This window comes from Podarcis pityusensis, assembly GCF_964106645.2.
Source record: "Podarcis pityusensis genome assembly, chromosome: 15".
Lineage (NCBI taxonomy): Eukaryota > Metazoa > Chordata > Lepidosauria > Squamata > Lacertidae > Podarcis > Podarcis pityusensis.
The window spans coordinates 35,494,768-35,514,593 of NC_138040.1; the positions used below are offsets into that span (position 1 = coordinate 35,494,768).

At 48.2% G+C, this 19,826-nt stretch overlaps 1 protein-coding gene and 1 long non-coding RNA gene across 2 annotated transcripts in view; one reads left to right on the forward strand and one right to left on the reverse strand.

Annotated features, from left to right (window-relative positions):
• LOC308463898 overlaps positions 1-5,398 on the forward strand; it is a 55,966-nt gene extending 50,568 nt beyond the window's left edge. The window contains exon 3 of the long non-coding RNA XR_013979801.1: positions 5,061-5,398. This is a non-coding gene — a long non-coding RNA (uncharacterized lncRNA). The remainder of the gene's footprint in view (positions 1-5,060) is intronic.
• ZMIZ2 (zinc finger MIZ-type containing 2) overlaps positions 1-19,826 on the reverse strand; it is a 107,936-nt gene that overhangs the window by 21,541 nt on the left and 66,569 nt on the right. Inside the window, exons 2-9 of the mRNA XM_080982357.1 lie at positions 13,054-13,200; positions 12,396-12,510; positions 11,059-11,261; positions 7,971-8,163; positions 6,082-6,345; positions 3,093-3,272; positions 2,399-2,479; positions 825-996 (exon numbers count right to left, since the gene is read on the reverse strand). Of these exons, the coding sequence (XP_080838483.1) occupies positions 825-996; positions 2,399-2,479; positions 3,093-3,272; positions 6,082-6,345; positions 7,971-8,163; positions 11,059-11,261; positions 12,396-12,510; positions 13,054-13,103 (1,258 nt within the window). The 5' untranslated portion in view covers positions 13,104-13,200. The remainder of the gene's footprint in view (positions 1-824; positions 997-2,398; positions 2,480-3,092; positions 3,273-6,081; positions 6,346-7,970; positions 8,164-11,058; positions 11,262-12,395; positions 12,511-13,053; positions 13,201-19,826) is intronic.

Sequence of the window (19,826 nt, forward strand, 5' to 3'; positions counted from 1 at the left end):
TTGGCGGGGGCAGGGAGTGGAGGAAGGAAACAGAACAACTCTGTGTGGAATGGAAGGACCTGAAAAAAGTACAGCTGACTGACTGGAACTCTGAACAGGAGCACTCCAAACTGCAACATTTTATGGTATAAAGTTTCCAAACGGTAGGTAGGAGATTGGATATTCCTCTTGTGTACCAAGCAGAAGAGGTGCCTTATAGCTCATGTTCAATGAGCGTCCAGTGAAGCTATTTGGTTTAAGCTTAGCGTTCCAGAGCAGAGCAGAACGATTTTATTAAAGTTAATATAAAACCAAGAATAAATTAAAATAACACTTGTTTCTCATCTACAGTCGCCAAAGCACTGTACAAACAGAAGTGCTGTTAATAATTCAGGCCTGCACTCAGGCTAGGGCTCTGGGAAACCTCCCAAGGAAGGGAATCCCATAAAAGATTGCAACAGCTACCAATATTGCCTTTCTGTGGGTCTTTGTGTTCAAAGCTGGTGTTGGGGATGGTGCTCAAAGGGCACTCTCATTTGCTCTTGAGAACTGCAACACGATACAGAAAGGAAGCGGCCTAAGGCATCCTCACGTTTTTGAGAAAGTTGACTTCAGTTAAAAGGCTTGCCCCTCCCAGTTTAATGACTGGCTATATAACCTCCTAAGATCAGGTGGATAATCTGATTACTGGAAAAAGGGGGTCTTAAAAAAAATAACAATTAAAGGACATTCATGGCCTCTAAGAATCCCTTGGGCCTTTCGCAAGCGATTCCCCTTGAACCCAATGGGAGTGTGGAGGTAAATCAGCCAGAACACAGGGGTCTCGATATGAAACAAAGACTTACCAGAGGGAGACGGATGCAAAGAGTTGATGTTGGGTTTGATGTCTGGAAGGAACGGGGACTTCACGTCCTGCCCTGGGGACATGTATGGGGGGATGTTGCTGCCAGGTGTCATTGGAGGGGTGGGATTCCCAGGTAGTGGGGAGCTGGGGTAACCAGGCATGGATCTTCCAGGCTGAAAGGAGAATCAAAACATCAGGCTAACTTGATGCAGCAGGGCACATGTTGAAAGCCACGTGGCTAATGGGCAGAGACAGCGTGACTGCATTCCCACATCCCACTAAATCCTGGTTTGGTGTGATGTGCACAAACAGGAATGAGCCTCAGAGAGCTGTGTGGGTGTGTGCGCTGCTGCTGATCCCATGAAACCAGAAGTAGGAGAAAATAAGCTTTTTCTTCCGCTTTTGATTGGTCACAGTTTGCCTTGTTGTCCAGATCCAGAAACTGGGATTAATCTTAACAATAGTGAGTCAGTAATTGCGGCCTGAAGGTAACTTGTTCGAAACTAATCCCAGTTATTGTTAACCACAGTTTTTTCAGCCCATGACAAACTGAGGTTAAGTGAAAACTTCCAAATCCCCTTTGATTGCGTGTGGTTTGTTCTAACTGACACACATCATGCTAAGCTATGGTTTAGAACATCAACTTTTATTCCTTCAAGTCCTGCATTTCCTTGGGAGGTAAGCTATTGGGGACCATATGACAGTGGTGGGTTGGCACCCAGTTCTCTCTCTCTCTCTCTCTCTCTCTCTCTCTCTCTCTGCCACACTCTTAAGAGCACGACGGTCATAATCTCAGGGTCATGAATTTGAGCCCCACGTTGGGCAAAAAGATTCCTGCATTGCAGAGGGTTGGACTAGATGACCCTTGTGGTCCCTTCCAACTCTGCAATTCCATGATTCCTTAACACCTGCATGACATTGGGCCAATGACCCCACAAAATTAGAAAAAGGGCCAAAGACCCCTGGGCTGCAGGTTGCCCACCTCTGATTTAGCAGGAGAAAAATCAGTCCAAAGAGGACAGCTGGCAGCTGGGGAATGAATCCCTATTGAGTGTATGGACTACAACCACCAAGAGTAGCATTAAAAGGTAAAGGGACCCCTGACCATTAGGTCCAGTCGTGGCCGACTCTGGGGTTGCGGCGCTCATCTCGCTTTACTGGCCGAGGGAGCCGGCGTACAGCTTCCGGGTCATGTGGCCAGCATGACTAAGCCGCTTCTGGTGAACCAGAGCAGTGCACGGAAACACTGTTTACCTTCCCGCCAGAGTGGTACCTATTTATCTACTTGCACTTTGATGTGCTTTCGAACTGCTAGGTTGGCAGGAGCAGGGACCGAGCAATGGGAGCTCCCCCTGTCGTGGGGATTCGAACCGCCGACCTTTTGATTGGCAAGTCCTAGGCTCTGTGGTTTGGACCACAGCGCCACCCGCATCCCAAGAGTACCATTAGGGCTTTGCAAAACTTAAGGAAACACAAAAGAATTCCCTGATAAAGACTAGAGGTGAGTAACTGGCTTCCACATCATTGCAACATGCCTAGATAAGTCTTGAAGGAGCGGAATAGTCATAGACTCACCCCATTCATAGTAGCCTGTCCGTAGCTGTTGAAGTTGCCTCCATTGAAGTTGGCATTTTGACCGTTGAACTGATCCGTAGGCTGGAAAGGAGAAGTTGAAAGACTGGTACCAGAATAATGTGTTTCCCTGGACCATCCTTATTCTCGAGACAAAAAACTGCCTTAGCCTAGTCATCCTTCCCCCTCTCAACCCTTTGGAGTGGGATACTACCCATCGTCTTCTGGTCGGGGTATCTGGCTAAGTGACACAGTGGCTCTTTCACCTGAATGAGGGCTGCTTGGGGTGGGGTGGTTCTTGTCATATTTCCACCCCTGGTTTACTGGGTAACTTTGGTGGAAGCCCTTGTCTTCCGCCTGCCGTTCCCCGCCACCCCTCACCCCTTTATACAAAAGCGATGAGCGACCAGTTTTGCTGGGGCTCACTTTCTTAGGATCTCTTTGGACAAAAAGGTGGGGATCTCAAAAAGATGGAAGTATTAAATCACGGAGGGAAAGGGCAGACCCAGACGACAGAGCATTCCTGTGCCATAGGTGAAACCAAAGTGACACGCACTACATCACCTTCACTTAGGCTGGATCTACTCCTGACACATTTATGATTACTGGGGGGGTTCTCTTTCTCCGCAAGGAGGCTGAATTTCTTCCACGCATCCCGAGAGAATCTTGGGAGGCTGTTTCCATAGTAACTGGGTACCTTATAGTAGGGGCCTCCAGTGCCAGAGCCAGAGAGATACTGGCTCATTCCTTGTTGCATGGGCATCCTGTGGCCAGGATACGAAGGGGACGGAGCAGACGGCTGGGGGGCAGTGGGAGCATACTGCCCAGCTTGAGAGGGATACTGGCCACTCTGCATGTACTGCTGTCCTGGATAACCCTGGAAGAAAGAGCAAAGGTAGAGAATTAGGATGGCAGGACACTATTTCCGTTTGTTAGTAAAGAAACGGAAGTACTTCTTCACACAGTGTGTACTGAAATTGTGGGGTTCACTACCGCAAAAGGGAGGAACGGGAGCCACCTTGAATATCTGTAGAAGAGGATTAAACAAATTCACGACTGATAGTCTCAATGGCTATGTGCTACCTTCATGTCAGAGGCACTTTGTCTCTGAATGCCAGCTGCCAGAGATTACATGTGGGTAGAGTGGTGCTGTACTCAAGACCTGCTTGTGGGCTTCTTGCAAACATTTGGCTGGCCACCGTAAGAACAGGATACTAGGTTAGATAGGCCTTTGGTTTGATCCAGGACTCTTAGGTCCTTAACACCAAACCTTTAGCGTTACATCTGTAAACAGCCTACGGGTCTAGAAGTTGGGAGTGCTGACTAATTCATCGGAAATCAAAGGAGAACGATCTTGTCAGCGCTGTCATTGCTGATGCCATGTGTTTGCCACTTTCTGTCTGCCAAGTGCCAATCTCTGCGGTAAGCAATCGGAACAGATGTCGCGCATTGTGCTGTAGCTACAAGTTTCCTCCTCCTCAGATTGGCCTGTAATATTCTTTTTGTTGTTGTTGTTAGAGCGTTTATTAATTTTCCAATAAAAAACATCCAATTAACATATCAAATCATAGTCCAATAAAAATAAAAAAACTAAAATAAAAAACGATCAAATTGTCTTCCGAATTGTAATTTTGATTTTACGGCTTCCCACAGTCTGAACCTCGAAGCATATCCATATCTCAGTCCTTCCTCTCAGGCCTGTAATATTCTTAAAATATTTCTTTCCAGCATGACTAAGTGTAATCCTTCTTTCATTCCACCACAACCTTTACAGGAGTGGGTGTCTTCAAGTAGGCTGAGTGTACGGTTTGTTGCTGATTACCGTATTTTTCGCTCTATAAGATGCACCAGACCACGAGACGCACCTAGTTTTTGGAGGAGGAAAACAAGAAAAAAAATATTCTGAATCTCAGAAGCCAGAACAGCAAGAGGGATCGCTGCGCAGTGAAAGCAGTGATCCCTCTTGCTGTTCTGGCTTCTGTGATAGCTGCGCAGCCTGCATTCGCCCCATAAGACACACACACATTTCCCCTTACTTTTTAGGAGGGAAAAAGTGAGTCTTATAGAGCAAAAAATACGGTATATCTTTCATGGGGTCCCATGCTTTCCCCAAGCCAAAGGATTTCAGGATTATGGGCGGGGGAGGGGGGTGGACCGTGGAACACAGGAAACAGCCTTAAGACAGCAGGCATGGGGAACCTGTCGTCTTCTCGGATGTTGTTGGGACTGTCAGCTACCATCATCCCTGATCACTGGCCATGCTTGGCCGGGGCTGATGGGAGTTGGAATTCCAGCAACCTCAGGAGGGCCACAGGCCTGCACATTTCTTGTACATACATACATTTTCCTTGTAAGAATTCTGGACGTCATTGTTCTGCTTATTATTATATCTGTCTTTTTAAAAAAGCAATAGCTAAAATAGCATAGGCTATGTGCAATTACACCCACGCCAGAAACCTTGGTGCACGGTGCGAAATGAAACAGGGAGGAATGGAAGCAGCCCTACGATGTCTCCATGGAGTTGTGAAATAGAAAGGCAAAGCCGTAAATGTTACAGACGTTTTCCCTCCCACCTAAAAACAAATTGAGCAGAATGAGTTGTGGTGAATGGGTAGACATGTACAAATCAACCTAATTTCTTTCTATTCATTTTCTCTTTTTTAAGGACAAAGACTCTGCTAATAAAACAGGAGAGGAGGGAGCTACACACAGGATGAAAAGGAACGCAGACATTTAACCCAAACCATCCTGGGAACAGCAGAGGCTCTTTTTTGATAAGGTTGTAACTTGCATGGGGGAAAAAGGATGCTACCCAGGGCCATTATGGGCTAATGAGCTGGTGCAGATAGGACCTTAGGTAGGCATATGAGGAAGTTGTTGTTGTTGTTTAGTCGTTTAGTCATGTCTGACTCTTCGTGACCCCATGGACCAGAGCACGCCAGGCACTCCTGTCTTCCACTGCCTGTCTTCCACTTGCAGTTTGGTCAAACTCATGCTGGTAGCTTCAAGAACACTGTCCAACCATCTTGTCCTCTGTCGTCCCCTTGTCCTTGTGCCCTCCATCTTTCCCAACATCAGGTTCTTTTCCAGGGAGTCTTCTCTTCTCATGAGAGTCTAAGCTTCAGGACCTGTCCTTCCAGTGAGCACTCAGGGCTCATTTCCTTATATGAGGAAGTACCTTATAGCAGAAAACAGCCAGGTGGTCATGGCAGCAGCGGCTGAAAGTGCTACCAACACTGCTGGTGGGTGGTATTGCTGTCTATTGCCATGTTTTTAACATGAGCACGCATTAATCGATTTGACGGGACACAGCAAGCATGGGCAGCAGCCTGGTATGAAGTGCCTCCTAATAATTAGCCCAAACTGGCTTCCTTACAATTTCCACCAATAAGTTAAGTTAGGAAGATAGGAAGCTCCATTATATGGAGTCAGACCACCTAAAGGTAAAGGACCCCTGGACGGATATGTCCAGTCAATGGCAACTCTGGGGCTGCGGCGCTCATCTCGCTTTCAGGCCGAGGGAGCCGGCGTTTGTCCACAGACAGCTTTCCGGGTCATGTGGCCAGCATGACGAAACCGCTTCTGGCACAACGGGACACCATGATGAGTGCCGGAGCGAACGGAAACGCCGTTTACCTTCCCGCTGGAGCAGTACCTATTTATCTCCTCCCCCACCCTGACCTCACCTCATTGGAATACGTCCTCTTGATGCTTTGCCTGGGCATCGGTTGGCCTTGTGGGGGACCAGGGTAGCCATGCTGGGGCATCCGCTGGCTGCCGTACAGGGCGCTCATGGCAGGTGCCCTTGCTGCGTTCATGCTCATGGGAGACATCCCAGAAGCACCCATCACGCCGCCCATGTTGGCAGGATTCATCCCGGGGGGCACGGATGGCCCTCGCGGCCCCGAGTGAGGAAGAAACTGGTTGTTGAAGGGCTGCCCAGCTCCCATCTTCAAGGGAAAAAAATAAGAAAGAAAGGTTAGCACAATGTGATAGGAAACCAAGCCCTGTGTGGAAGCAAGGGATGAGAGAATACAGCACACTTCAACAGATGACCAGTGCTGGTCCCTAACAATGAATATGCTTTTATTATTTTATTTACATCCTGTCTCCAAAGAGCACAATGTGGTGTACATGCTCCCTTGCCCAAGTTGATCTTTACAACAAGTCTATGGCCCAAGGCCACCCTGTGAGCTTCATAGCTGAGCCAGAATTTGAGCCCTGGTCTCCCATGTCTGAGTCTAAGACTAATGACTACGTCACATCACTGTTCCAATGCATCTGCCACAGCCAAGCCAGCTCCTCTCCACCCTGGCATCAATCCATGGCATCTTTTTTAAATAAAAAAGTAGGGGACAGGTGATGGGAAATCTTTCTTCACCTGAGATCCTGGCAGTCAGTGTAGATACTGGGCTGGAGGGACCAACCGTCTGACTCAATGGCTGCTTTCACACAATGAAATCATGGCACAAGCTGCGTGCAACACCCCCCCCCCAATCTCCCACTTTGCTCCTCCCTTTCAGCGAGCAGAGAAACAAGCCAGGAAGGCACAGCTAACCATAGTTTCCTGCTCTCTACAAACCAGGAAACAATGGTTAAGGTTTAAAATTATTATTATAATACAATTATTATTTCTATTCTGCCCTTCCTCCCAAAGGAGCCCATGGTGGCAAACAATAAAGTAGGAAAATCTATAATTTTTAAAGCTGGTTGATGAATCCTGGCTTGTTTGGAAGCCGTTAACCAGAGTTTCCTGGTTTGCACAGAACAGGAAGCTATGGTTAAGTGCGCCTTCCTGGCTTGTTCCCCTGTTCACAAAAAAAGGAAAAGTGAAGGGGCTGCAGCCAAAGACATGGAGCTTGTGCATATCGTGGCTTATTAAACCATGATTAGATCTTGTGAACCAGGTCAGCATTAGGCCGCTCTATATATTCCTCTGAAGTTCATAGGGGATGCAATCTCTTTGGTCACCCATGAAGGTGCAATCCTGATCTGCCACCCAAAGCAGGGCCCATCTCACCATTTCCTGCTACAGCTGCAACTGACTCACAGGTGGGAAAAGACCAAAAAGACCAAAACATTAATAAAGAATGGGGGAAATTTATAATTTGTCTGGGAGACCACTGTAAGCAGATGAAAACATTAGCAGGATTGCAGTAACACTTATAAAGCTGCAGGTACTATGGACAAAATGGAGTGATATAAAATATGGGTTATAGAACAATATGCAGTCGAAAAGGTTGACAATTGGACCCATGGAGGCGAAGGTGGGAAGTCTAGAAATCTCTAAATATGGATATGTGCTTTGTACTGTTATAATTCTATATTTGCAAAATCAAATAAAAATTATTTCAAGAGAGAGAGAAAAAGACCACCCTCACCCTTTGGGAAGGTGCCACTTCACTCTGAGCAAATTCAAGGCCCTTGGCCTTTCATTATAGCATTGCAACAGATGGTACTCCTTTGGCTTCATGCTATTTCCCCGGCTGCAAGTTACATCCTGTGAGCTCCGCTCTTCACCCTCGAAAACCCCCGGGAATTATCAAGCGCTGAAATCGCGCCGCCTGCATCTTACCGCTCCATACTGGCTGAGTTCCTGGCTTTGCTTCTCTTGCAGGGCGGCCACGGTGGCGGTGGCCGTGGCTGTGGCCGTGGCGGCGGCGGCTGCAACAGCGGCGGCGGCAGCTGCTTGGGTGAAGTCTGCAGGGGGTCGCCCGGTGTGTGAAGGAATGCCCATTCCCCCGGGGCCGTTTGGGCTGCCTGCATAACTGGAAAAGAAAAAGAGGTGTCTCACAGACCAGGCAGCGCACGTCTACTCCATGGGCAGAAGAACCTGGTATTTGAAGTGGGAAAAGAAGCATGTCCTCAGAATCTTTTTTAAGAAAGCAAAGGGTTACATCCAGAGAGCCTCCTGTGGAACAGGATGGACAGAAGGCGACTCTCCTACTTCCTTCTCCAGTGGAGGCTGGTTCATTAGGGGAAACGGGGGCACTGCCCCATCAAGTTCAACCTGCCCTTAGCCAGCCCACCCTCCTACTTACAACCAGTCCACAACTGGTCAGCTTTGTCTCCAAGACCTCTTGCAGAACTCAGAAGGGAGATGGATGGGGACAAAACTAGAATGAGTTGGTTCTGAAGGGCATTAATAATAATAATTTATTATTTATACCCCGCCCATCTGGCTGGGTTTCTCCAGCCACTCTGGGCAGCTCCCAACAGAATATTAAAAACACTATCAAACACCAAACATTGAAAACTTCCCTAAACAGGGCTGCCTTCAGACGTCTTCTAAAAGTCAGATAGTTGTTTATTTCCTTGACATCTGGTGGGAGGGCGTTTCACAGGGCGGGTGCCACTACCAAGAAGGCCCTCTGCCTGGTTCCCTGTAACCTGACTTCTTGCAGTGAGGGAACCACCAGATGGCCCTCGGAGCTGGACCTCAGTGTCTGGGCTGAAGGATGGGGCTTCCCGCTTTCTGCACTAATGGGCATCAGCTACCACTGCCCTTCTTTCATTAAGGAAGCTGCCCTGCCAACTGATGGATCCCTGATGAATTATGACTTCCACTTGGCTTCTTACATCAGGGAAAGCAGTAACACCACGGTCCTTCTGGAGTGTATAGGGAAGCCCGGCTGGAGTCGGATGATGCTAGAAGAGCGATGTGTCTTGGTGATTGGGAAACCAGGCCTGGTGACCATGAGCTGGCAACCATGAGCTGGCAAACCATGCTTAGTCACACGCTTATGCCCTTTCTCCCCACACGCTCAGTGGCGGCGACAGAGGGAATGGGATGACTATGCAGCAAGTGACAGGCGTCTGACAGCTCAACTCCCCATGCACCCGCAGAGCGTCTTGTTCTCCCACCACGCAGAGCGTTGATTCACATGTTAAGAGGGGAAGAGCTATGGATGCAGACCAACTGCTTTGCAAGCTGAAGCTCCCAAGTCCAATCCCTGATACTCTTCCATTAGTGCTGGGGGGCACTGCTGCCAGTCAGTTTAGCCAATACTGAACTGGCTGGATTAATGTTCTGACTCAACATAAGGCAGCTTCCCTGTGTCCTTAAAGAAGGATTCCCGCCCCCCTTTTAAAAAAGTCCCCTTCTGTTTTAGGATTCCAAAGAAGCAAGCAAACTTCTAGGAAGAACAGAAGAACAGGAAGAACAGAAAGGGGAGAGTGGAGATATCAGTGCGTTCTTGGCAAAGGGGGGTGAAGGAGCCACACACCAACCCAGATGTTTCAAAACAGGAGCATCGTCTTCCTATCGGCAGCCATTGCTCTCCCCTTTCTATTGTGAATTTGTTATATAAACGTAGACTGGAGAAAAGCAAGTTTTTTAAAAATGTATCATCCAGAACTTGCTGGGTTAAGTCATCCCTGCAAAAATCATCTGCAAAAATCAGATCTTCAAAATGCATCCGGAACAGCCTCAGATCTGTCTATGTATTTATTTATTTCATGAAATCTATAGATTGGTTGACTGTAAGAAATAAAATAAAATAAATAAACCCCCACTTCAGAGCATACGCAACACAACAGATTTGTACTGCAAGATTGTATATTGAGATACATTCTTGGTGACTGAACCACGGTTGTGAAACTACCTGGAACAGACCCATCAAATTCCTAATGGTTTAAACAGTTTTCCAGAAGCACTGTGAGACCTCCTTGTTTAGGAGAAAAATTAAACAGCTGGGGTTAAGCAGGCCTGGGGGCTGTTATATTCAATGTAATATGTAATATTCTGGATGAGCATTTTATTCATCGGATTTATTGTGAATAGGTAGGTTAGAAATTCAAAATACACAAATCAAATAGAGAGGATTTCTAGATGGCTCAAGCAAGCCACCCTTCTGACAAATGCTTTTTTCTTGGGGGGGGGTAGGTTGAGTGAGGTCCTTCTTGGTCCCACACCTACCAATAATAATCAGGGCTGCAATATTTAATCAGTTTCACAAACTGATTAACAAAGCAATCCTGTGCATGTTTATTCAGAAATTAAGTCCCACTGCATCCAACAGGACTCACCGCTCTCAAGCAATTTTGTGTACAGGACTACGCTTAGAAAGACTTTCGCAGCACCATCTTACAGGCGTTGGCTAAAGACCAAGTTCCCTGGAGTGCAATGAGGCTTAGAACCAGGAAAGCAAGTATCGGACTGCGCCCATAATTTGCTAAAATGGTGCCCCCAATTAAATAAGACGACTAACTTCAATAAAAGCGCTTTAAAAATTCCAGATGGCAAGCCCTGTCTTTAAAGAGGCACCCCTTCTTTCTTCTCACACTGGGGAGAATGACTTCTACATAAAAAGAACGTCTGCATCGGGCCAAAGGCACACCTTTGGGAACCCCACAAGTGTCTTTGGGAACCCCACAAGCAGGACCTGAAAGCAACTGCACACTCTTCAGCACTGTTCAACTGATGTTCAGAGGCATGCTAGAAGCCACAAGTGTTTTATCTTCCATGGATCTCTCTAATCCTCTAAGCCACCCAAGTTCGCGGCCAGTACCACATCTTGTGAGAGTGAGTTCCACAGATTAACAACGTGCTGCGTGCAGAAGTGCTTTCGTTCCGCTGACCTAAGCTGATGCCTCCTGCGACCCAGGCAGGCAGGCAGGCAGTACACAATGGACCAAGGTTGATCTGCTGGTCCAGAACCTACCTTGTGGTGAAGCCCGGACCTCCGGGGTAAGTGTTGCGACTGTACATCCCCGGCTGCACGTAGCCCTTGTTGGTAGATCCCTCTGGGAAAGGCTGCTGTCCCATGAACTGAGGTGAGTTCATTCCAGAGCCGCTGCTGGCCACGCTGGGCATCATGGGGTTGCCAGAGGTGTTCCCCCCAGGGCCCATGGGGTTTCCGAAAACCTGCAGAGGTTGAAGAGCCCAAGTGAGGAAATAATAATAATAATAATAATAATAAAATTTTATTTATACCCCGCCCTTCCTGGTTCAAAAACCTCAGGGTGGCTAACAACAAATTTAAAACACTTTAAAACACTTAATTATAAAAGCAGCATAAAACAGGCGTGGTAAAAAGTGCAGAGGTAGCAGGACCGGCATCAGGGGCCAGTGCCACTGGGCACCTGCTGAAGATCCGTGGCCTGGCAAGGGGCCCACTGCCAACCCCTGGAGCCACTGCCCCTGATCTGGCTGCTTGTTGCCATCTCCAGACCCGTAAGCAGAGACAGGAGTGAGAAGAAGGAACGACAGCCTCCATTCATGTTGCCAGCTCCCTCTGGGCAGCCCCCAGAGGGGCAGGGCAAGCAAATGGGCGGCAGCAACATGAAGGAGATAAGACTACTCAGGGAGGCTTTTTTGCCAAAGGAGCCCACAAATGGCAAAACAAACTAGAACAGACACTGTCATTGTATTCCCTGACATCCTATGTCCTTTTAAAATGTGGGTTTCTGAGGGGAGGGGTGTTATTGGGTTGTTGTTTTTATTTTGATTATATATTTTGTGGTTTAATTTATTTTTATTATTAATATTTTTATTTTGTTCTGTGAACTGCCCTGAGACTTCCGGGTATAAGGCAGTATTCTATCATCTAGCTAGCTAGCTAGCTAGCTAGCTAGCTATCATTAGGTTAACTAGGCAGTTTTGATGGCAGTGTAGTCTTGTAGGGCAGGGCTGGGGAACCTCTGGCCCTCCAGGCCTCTCTGTCTGGCCCTTGAGACTCACCTCAGGCCACACCCCCTCTCCTCAGGCCACACCCTCTTTTGCCTGCATGGAATGCACCCTTCAACTCTGATAAGGACACTCACTTGTCTGAAAGGTGAAATCTGCATTCATTGCTCTGCCCATTTTAGCTTCTGCCCTCCCATGTGGCCCCCCCCAAGAAGTTTTCCTGGAAGGGAATGCAGTCCTTGGAGTGGGGTAAAAAAAAAAAAGTTTCCTCGCCCATTTTAGGGACTGATTACCAAGATGGCCGAAAACATGCAGCCCAGACACCCCACTTCCCCGCCCCACCCCATCATTTTGGAAGAATGCGGAAGGTACCTGACTCTGGGATGTGTTGCTGACTCCCCACACCGTGGTTACCACTGAGAGAGATCCTGCAGGCTGATTGGTATTCTGTTGCCAAGGAACTGACTCGTAGGCATATGAACCATCACTAGGAAAAGCAACAAACAACGCACAAGGTTTTAATTAGGAGCCTTTGGGGAAGTGGCAGAAAAGCCTGGCAGGAGGCAGGTGGGGATTGCTGGACCACGGGAAGAGTGGGTAAGCGGCCCAAAGCAAAGCAAGAAAACACAGGACTGATGCTTACGCAGGAGGGGGGAATAAAAGAGTGAATGCACATGCGCCTGTTGATCGCTCAGAGGCTACAACATAAATGGGTGTGCACTATGTTAGGTAAAGTGAACCTCCATGTTCAGGTGCAACGTATCTTCAAAATTCCGATTGTCAGAGGGCAAACTGCAGGGAAGGGCTATTGTTTTCACTTCCAGATATCAAGGGTTGAAATCACGAGACTTTCTCCATGCAAAGCCGGGGCTCTATCTCTGAGCTACATAGCATCTCAATCACCTATCCATTTCTGATGCCTCTTTGTTGTGCAGAATACACCCGGCTCCGTTTATTCCCAAGGGTAAGACAGAGAGAAAGAGGTGCATGAAGGAATATTGGCGTGTATGGCAAGCTTGGCCATACTTACCCATGTGGGGTGGGCGGGAGCGATGGTTTCATTGGGTTCATTGAATTCATTGGCTACAGAAAGGCGACGGGTTTGGGAGCAGGATCTTCCAAGGAAACACCAATGCGAGGAGCAAGTAGCCTCTTCAGTGTCACGGCTCTAGTTGGGCTATTGAGAAACAGAGAAAGATAGAGATTAAAACCAATGTTCTCCCAGACAGCATGCAACAGGAATCGGGCTAAGCTTGGTGGCTGGAACACTCTCAGGTCAGCGCAAACTGACCCACAGTAATAAATCAAAAGGTGTTCCTCAAGGCATGGGTGTTGAATTGAGCTTGTTTTGCCAGAAGAACTAGTGAGGAAAGCCTAGCACAGAGACTTAGATCAGGTTGATGTTCCACATGAAATCCACTTTATGTCTCAGTCCTTGGTCTTTCAAGAAGCAAAACACACACAGGGACAGAGGAAGCTGCCTCAGAACATTGGTCCATCTAGTTTAGAATTATCTACACTGACCAGGCAGGAGTCTCTCCCAGCGCTTCCTGGAGATGCTAGAGACAGAACCTGGGACCTTCTCTTCACAAGGCAGATGATCTGCCCTTCACACAGTGACACATACACAAGGCACTGCCAGCTGCTTCCAAAAGCAACCCACCAGGATGTCCCATAGCTCTGCCCAGCAGAGAGGGAAAGAGAGAGATTGTTCCTAGGTCATTCAGCGTGTTTCATGTGAGCCCAAGTTTACCTCTTAGTCCAGTGTTTCTCAAGCTTGGGTCCCCCAGCATCCCTAGCTAGCAGAACCAGAGGTCAGGGATGATGGGAGTTGTTGTCCAACAACAGCTGGAGACCCAAGTTTGAGAAACACCTCCTTAGTCTGAGGCTACATCCACACCATATATTGAAAGTACTATGGTGCTACTTTAAACAGTCATGACGTCCCCCAAAGAGTGCTGAGAATTGTTAGGAGGCCCCTCTTTCCCTTAAAGGTAAAGAGACCCCTGACCATTAGGTCCAGTCGTGGCTGACTCTGGGGTTGCGGCGCTCATCTCGCTTTATTGGCCGAGGGAGCTGGCGTACAGCTTCCAGGTCGTGGCCAGCATGACGAAGCCGCTTCTGGCGAACCAGAGCAACGCACAGAAATGCCGTTTACCTTCCCGCCAGAGCGGTACCTATTTATCTACTTGCACTTTGACGTGCTTTCGAACTGCTAGGTTGGCAGGAGCAGGGACCAAGCATCGGGGGCTCACCCCGTCGCGGGGGTTCGAACCGCCGACCTTCTGATCGGCAAGTCCTAGGCTCTGTGGTTTAACCCACAGCGCCACCCGCATCCCCCTCTTTCCCTTACAGAGTTACAATTGCTACAGCTCCCTGCAAAGAGGGATTGATTGTTAAACCAACTCTGCAATTGTAGCTCTGTGCCTTGGGTGCACAGAGGACTTCTCCGGACATAATTTTTATTGCGCGTTCATGATGATTTGCGCTCAGGAAGCTATCAGTGTTGTGACATGTGATCCCACGTTGAAGACTGTGTGTGTCTGCCAAAGTTTTGGGGGAGCAGCCACACTGCTTCATCCATGTTGAAATCCCATAATTTCTCACACGTTCTGGTTTATCTTTGGCCCCCTTATTGTTGTGCTCATAGGAGCCAACTCTTCGCCCCCCCCATACAATATTTTAGGGGTCTGGGGACCCTCTAAAGTGGATGGACATTCAAAAGGGTTAGGGTTATGTGATCGATTACGCAGGGTGGGGCTTACCTGGGCCTCCCAATATTTTGTTCACATCTGCACCCCTCGTTGTGCTCTTATCTCATGTTTCTATTTTGTGAACTGCCCTGAGATCCTTTTGAAGAGTGGCATATAAATCCAACAAATAAATAAAAAAACACAAAACGCAATGTTGTCGTGCCATAGGATTTGGCTTTAAATATATAGTGCAGATGGGGCCTAAGTCCTTGAGGTGCCACGAGACTGCAAGAGACTTTGCTGCAAGAGACTAACATGGCTGCCTCTCTGGAAATAAGGTACGGACAAGCACTCCCTCCATGATACAGCCCAGAGATGCCTTGTGTCCTTATGTACACTCTTATCCTCAGACAGCCAAGGCCACAAGTGGGTGGCAAAACCTGGTGTCCTCTCCCCGCAGATGCCTTTTAGCCTTTTCGTTCCAGATCAGGAGAAGTCTCTCCACCTTAGATAGCAGGTCACTTGATTTCTGTGCTGGACAGGTAAACCGCCAGCCAGCCAATAGGAGTTTTGCCCCCTCCCCAATGACATTCTCTCTCCCCCCCCCCCAGCTTGCTCCCAGTTTTCCGGAGGGGAAGTGGTCGCATTTGTTCAGCAGAGGCTTTTCGCTCTGACTACGTCAACTTTATACAGCGGCCAGAAGGAACTTGGCGTACTGCCCAGATATGGCAAAACAAGGTCCTGGCAGGCGCGGACTGGAGGGCTGGCCTAGTTACACCAGATTAACTCTCTGCTGCCTGCGCAGCATCCAGACAGACGCAACTCTGAGCCACCCAAGGCAGCACGCCCGCCGGCCACACGCTGCCTCTGTCCTGTGAACACGGCCAGGCCCATCACGACCCTTGCTGCTCGGGAAACGGAACCGGGCGTGTGTTACTTCCTTCGTTTCGCCCTGCGAAGCAGCTTGCCCTTTTACAGAACACGGGGGCAGTGGGTGGCTACCTTTTAGAGGGACAGGGTGACCCGTAACCAAGCGAGGGAGCACGTGTTTTTGGAGGCAGCGAGTCCCCAGTTCCAACTCCTGAATCCGCAGCTGAAAAGGATCTCTGCCAGGAGACCTTGAAGAACCACAGCCAGCCCGCTGGGGCACTTCCCAGGTTTAGCAAAGGTTTCTTTTGAGCAGGGAGATCAGGCGACTTTGGCTTTTCGAGAGCATTCAATCCGAATTTGCGAGGTACTGGTGAAACAATGCAATCGCTCCCCCCAAACTTCCCAGTGCGGGTTCTCCATCACTTTCCTTATCCAAATCTTGGGGGAAGCAGGTTTGCTGTACTAGAGTCCTCCAACTCAGCTTGTATTGCACAACCTGAATTTATCGGTGTGTGGCTGAATCCCAACTGAAAACAGCCCCCATCTGGAAGCAAGCAGAATAGACAATACTAGGATGCAGAGGCTAACAGTATAAGCTTTACAGCCTGCTTGAAGTCATGCTGGGTACAACCCCCCACCCTTCTCAGTCCTGAATATGTGGAGGGTGATTGTGGTAATAGGTAAAAACACTAGGGCTTGCCGATCAGGTTGGCGGTTTGAATCCCCGCGGCAGGGTGAGCTCCCGTTGCTCCGTCCCTGCTCCTGCCATCCTAGTTTGAAAGCACGTCAAAGTGCAAGTAGATAAATAGGTACCACTCCGGTGGGAAGGTAAACGGCGTTTCCGTGCACTGCTCTGGTTCGCCAGAAGCGGCTTCGTCATGCTGGCCACATGACCCGGAAGCTGTACGCCGGCTCCCTCAGCCAATAAAGTGAGATGAGCGCTGCAACCCCAGAGTCGGTCACAACTGGACCGAATGGTCAGGGGTCCCTTTACCTTTATGTTGAGGGCAGGGAACCTGTGGTTCTCCAGATGCTACTGGACCACAACCCTGACCATTGGCTAAGTTGGCTAGGGCTGAAGAGAAATGGAGTCCAACAACCTCTTGGTGGACCACAGGTTCCCCCACTCATTCTGGGTATGTGCAGAAGCATCATTTTCTTCATTGAGTCACAGGATCCTGCAAACCCTCGTGGGCAAACTTCCAAGGGCCACACACCCGTGGCGGGCACAGCCAGGAGCAAAAAGTAGACGTGGCGCCACAAACGCAACCTCCCTGTCTTTGTACAGATGGCTACCTTCGATCTGTGCTAGCCACACGTCTCTGTCCAGGCTAGTTAAGAGGCATCATCACAGTTCAAGGTCCCTTTCCAGCCAAGCAAAAGCACTCCAGGAGTGGAGCACAGCCACTAAGGAGTGTAACCCGGGAAGGAGAGTAGCCTGGGCAGAGTCCCAAGGTCTAGAGAAGGCTTTCCCAAACTTGGGTCTCCAGCTGGCTTTGGACTACAACTCCCATCATCCCTAGCTAGCAGGGCCAGTGGTCAAGGATGCTGGGAGTTGGGGTTGGCAGTGGGGCCCACCCAACTGAGGTATGGGCTTCAGTGGGCTCCCAGCAATGCTGAGTTCTGATACCAGCCCTGTTCATATGCTAAAATCTTTGCTCTGCACATGGGAAAGGGACTTTCTTGAGGTCAGCCATAAAGGAGAGTCAAAAAGAAGGGGAGACTAAATTCTGGACAGGATCCCGGCCTAGCTCAGCTTATTTTTCCCTCTTTGCCTGTAGGTTTTAGGCTATGGGAATGTATTGTTGGGACTGCTGAGAGAGATAGGAAAGCATGTTTGGCAAGAACTGCTCCAGCAAGGTTTTAAGGATCCTGTTCTGAAGGAAGAAAAGGTAGGTGTGGGAAGCCTGAGTGAACCAAGCACCCTCAGCTAGGAGCTGGGAATCTCTTGCCTGCACCCCACATTTTCTAGGTCACGGGAGTGAAGAGGAGGGTTGGCAAAGTCAAAAAAGCCACCTCTGCTCCTACAGGGCTGGTTGTTGACACCTGTCCCAGGACAGGGCCAATTACAGAGCCTATTCCCAGCTGCCTCTCTTTTGGGGGGGGGGGCAAAAAGCAGGGGAGCTTTTCGTTTGGGGACGAAAGAGAGAAACTGCCACCTCTGGCTGCTTCTCACTATTCATTCCACCAGAGAGAGATGAAGAACCAACTAGGAAAGCGTTCTGCGCTCCCGATGGTGTTCTCCAGCCACTGATGTTCTGGGATCTTCTGAGCATACGCCTTTCCTGGGGCAGGGAAGGAAGTTTCCACCAGCAAAGGGAGCAGGGAGAGAGGAGTGGGGACATTCCATTCCACCATCTGCTGGGTGAAAGAGGAGTCAGTGGAATCAGACTGGGGGGGGGAGGGTTGGGAGCAGGCCCAGCAACAGGCCCCTCATTTACTCATGCATTTGAGGGAGGGGAGGCGAGGGAGGCCTGCCCCAGGAACCCTGCCAAGCTAACCTCTCTCTCTCTCTCCCTCCCCCCCTTCTTGGCTCTTAGGAGAAGGGCAAAAACACTTTTATTCCTTCTGCTTTCGAGGGGGCTGGCTAATTGCTAATATTGTTAAGACCGGGTACTGTCTGCACGCTCCCCCGGCTGACTTTTGGGGGGTTTTTGTCTGGTGGTTTTTTCGTTTGATGTTTTAATTGGATGCTTTTAAATGGCCTTAAGTGGCTCTGATTGCTATTTTATGTGAGCTGCTGTGATTTTTTTTTAAAAGGCATGTTAAAAAAACAAAAAACATACCAACAAAATAAATGATTTTCAGGGGTATGAAAAGGTAGGAATGGGTGGGGGGATGCAAACTGAACAGGGGTCCCCATCTGCATTTGGAGCTTTTCGGGGAGTGCTGGCTGCAGCGGATATCTGTTGGGGGGATAGGTCTCATTTATTGTATCAGCAAATCACTTACAGTGGGTAAAGGGAATAGAAGAGTTAAGTACTACAGTATCCAGATACAAAAGTGAACAGGGGTGCTCTTGCAACTTTAATTATCATGGAACAGACACAATTCTTTCTTCTTCACAGCAATTAAAGGTGCAGAAGCCCAGTTCTCTTTTTCACCTACAGGGCATTGGAAGACACCCCCCCCCCCCTGAACAGTAAATTACACTGTATATATCCACTGAAGTTCTTTGGAAAAAGAGGTAAAACATGAGACATACAACAGTTATACAAACAACAAAAAGGGGCAGCTAAAACATAAAAATCATACCAGAATTAAAACTGCTTTCTCATTACCCAACACACACACACACACACACACACACTATCTCAAAACGGCTGCCCGTACACCGTACATTATGATAGGGTGCTTTTTTCCTGAGGAAGAAATCCCACACAATTCAAGAGAACTGTGCTGATATACAACGAATTGAAGAAAATGTTCCATTTAACATTTGTTTAAAAACCTGAAGCATTTTTATTAGGGATTGTAAGGAAAGATCTACCAAAAAAGCTGAAAAACATATTCATGTATGTGACAACGGCCACGAGAGTTTTAATAGCACAAGGATGGAAGACTGAAGAAACCCCAACTAAAGAATTATGGCAAGAAAAATTGATGGACTATGCAGAACTGGCAAAACTGACATACAAGCTACGGGACAAGGATAACTGTGACTTTAAAGATGAATGGGAACCCTTTACAAAGTATTTGAAGGCGCAACAAAGTGAACTGGACTCCTTGGCTGGTTTTGAATTCACAAACTTTTTATTGATAATAATCAGCTAAATAGTTTGAGGATCTATGCCACTGTGTAACATGCAGAAAACAGCATTTTTAGAGAAATCAAGGACTGGAACTGAGGGAAGTCGGGGGGTGGGAGTGGGTGGGTTCTGTGGGGGAGGGAGAAAAAATGTGGCAGGGGGGAATAAGGATGATATGTTTTTGGATAATATGTTTTGTTTCAATTTTGAATAAAAAAGTTATTTTTTTTAAAAAAAGAGAACTGTGCATTCACACAAATCACAAATCACACCTGCTTCCCTTCCCCTGGTTTAGAGTTAATATCAAAACAGGGTAATTGTGATTTGTTCCTCTCAAACAAACAATGATTGGGAAGCGAAGAACGAACCTTGGTTTTATAAAACCCTGGCCCTGGAGCAAAAACAACAACACTAACCCTGGTTTGGATGTGGAACATAGGTTGCTGCTCCAGCTTGCAAGCACGGATGAGCGAGCTATGTGTTCATGGTAA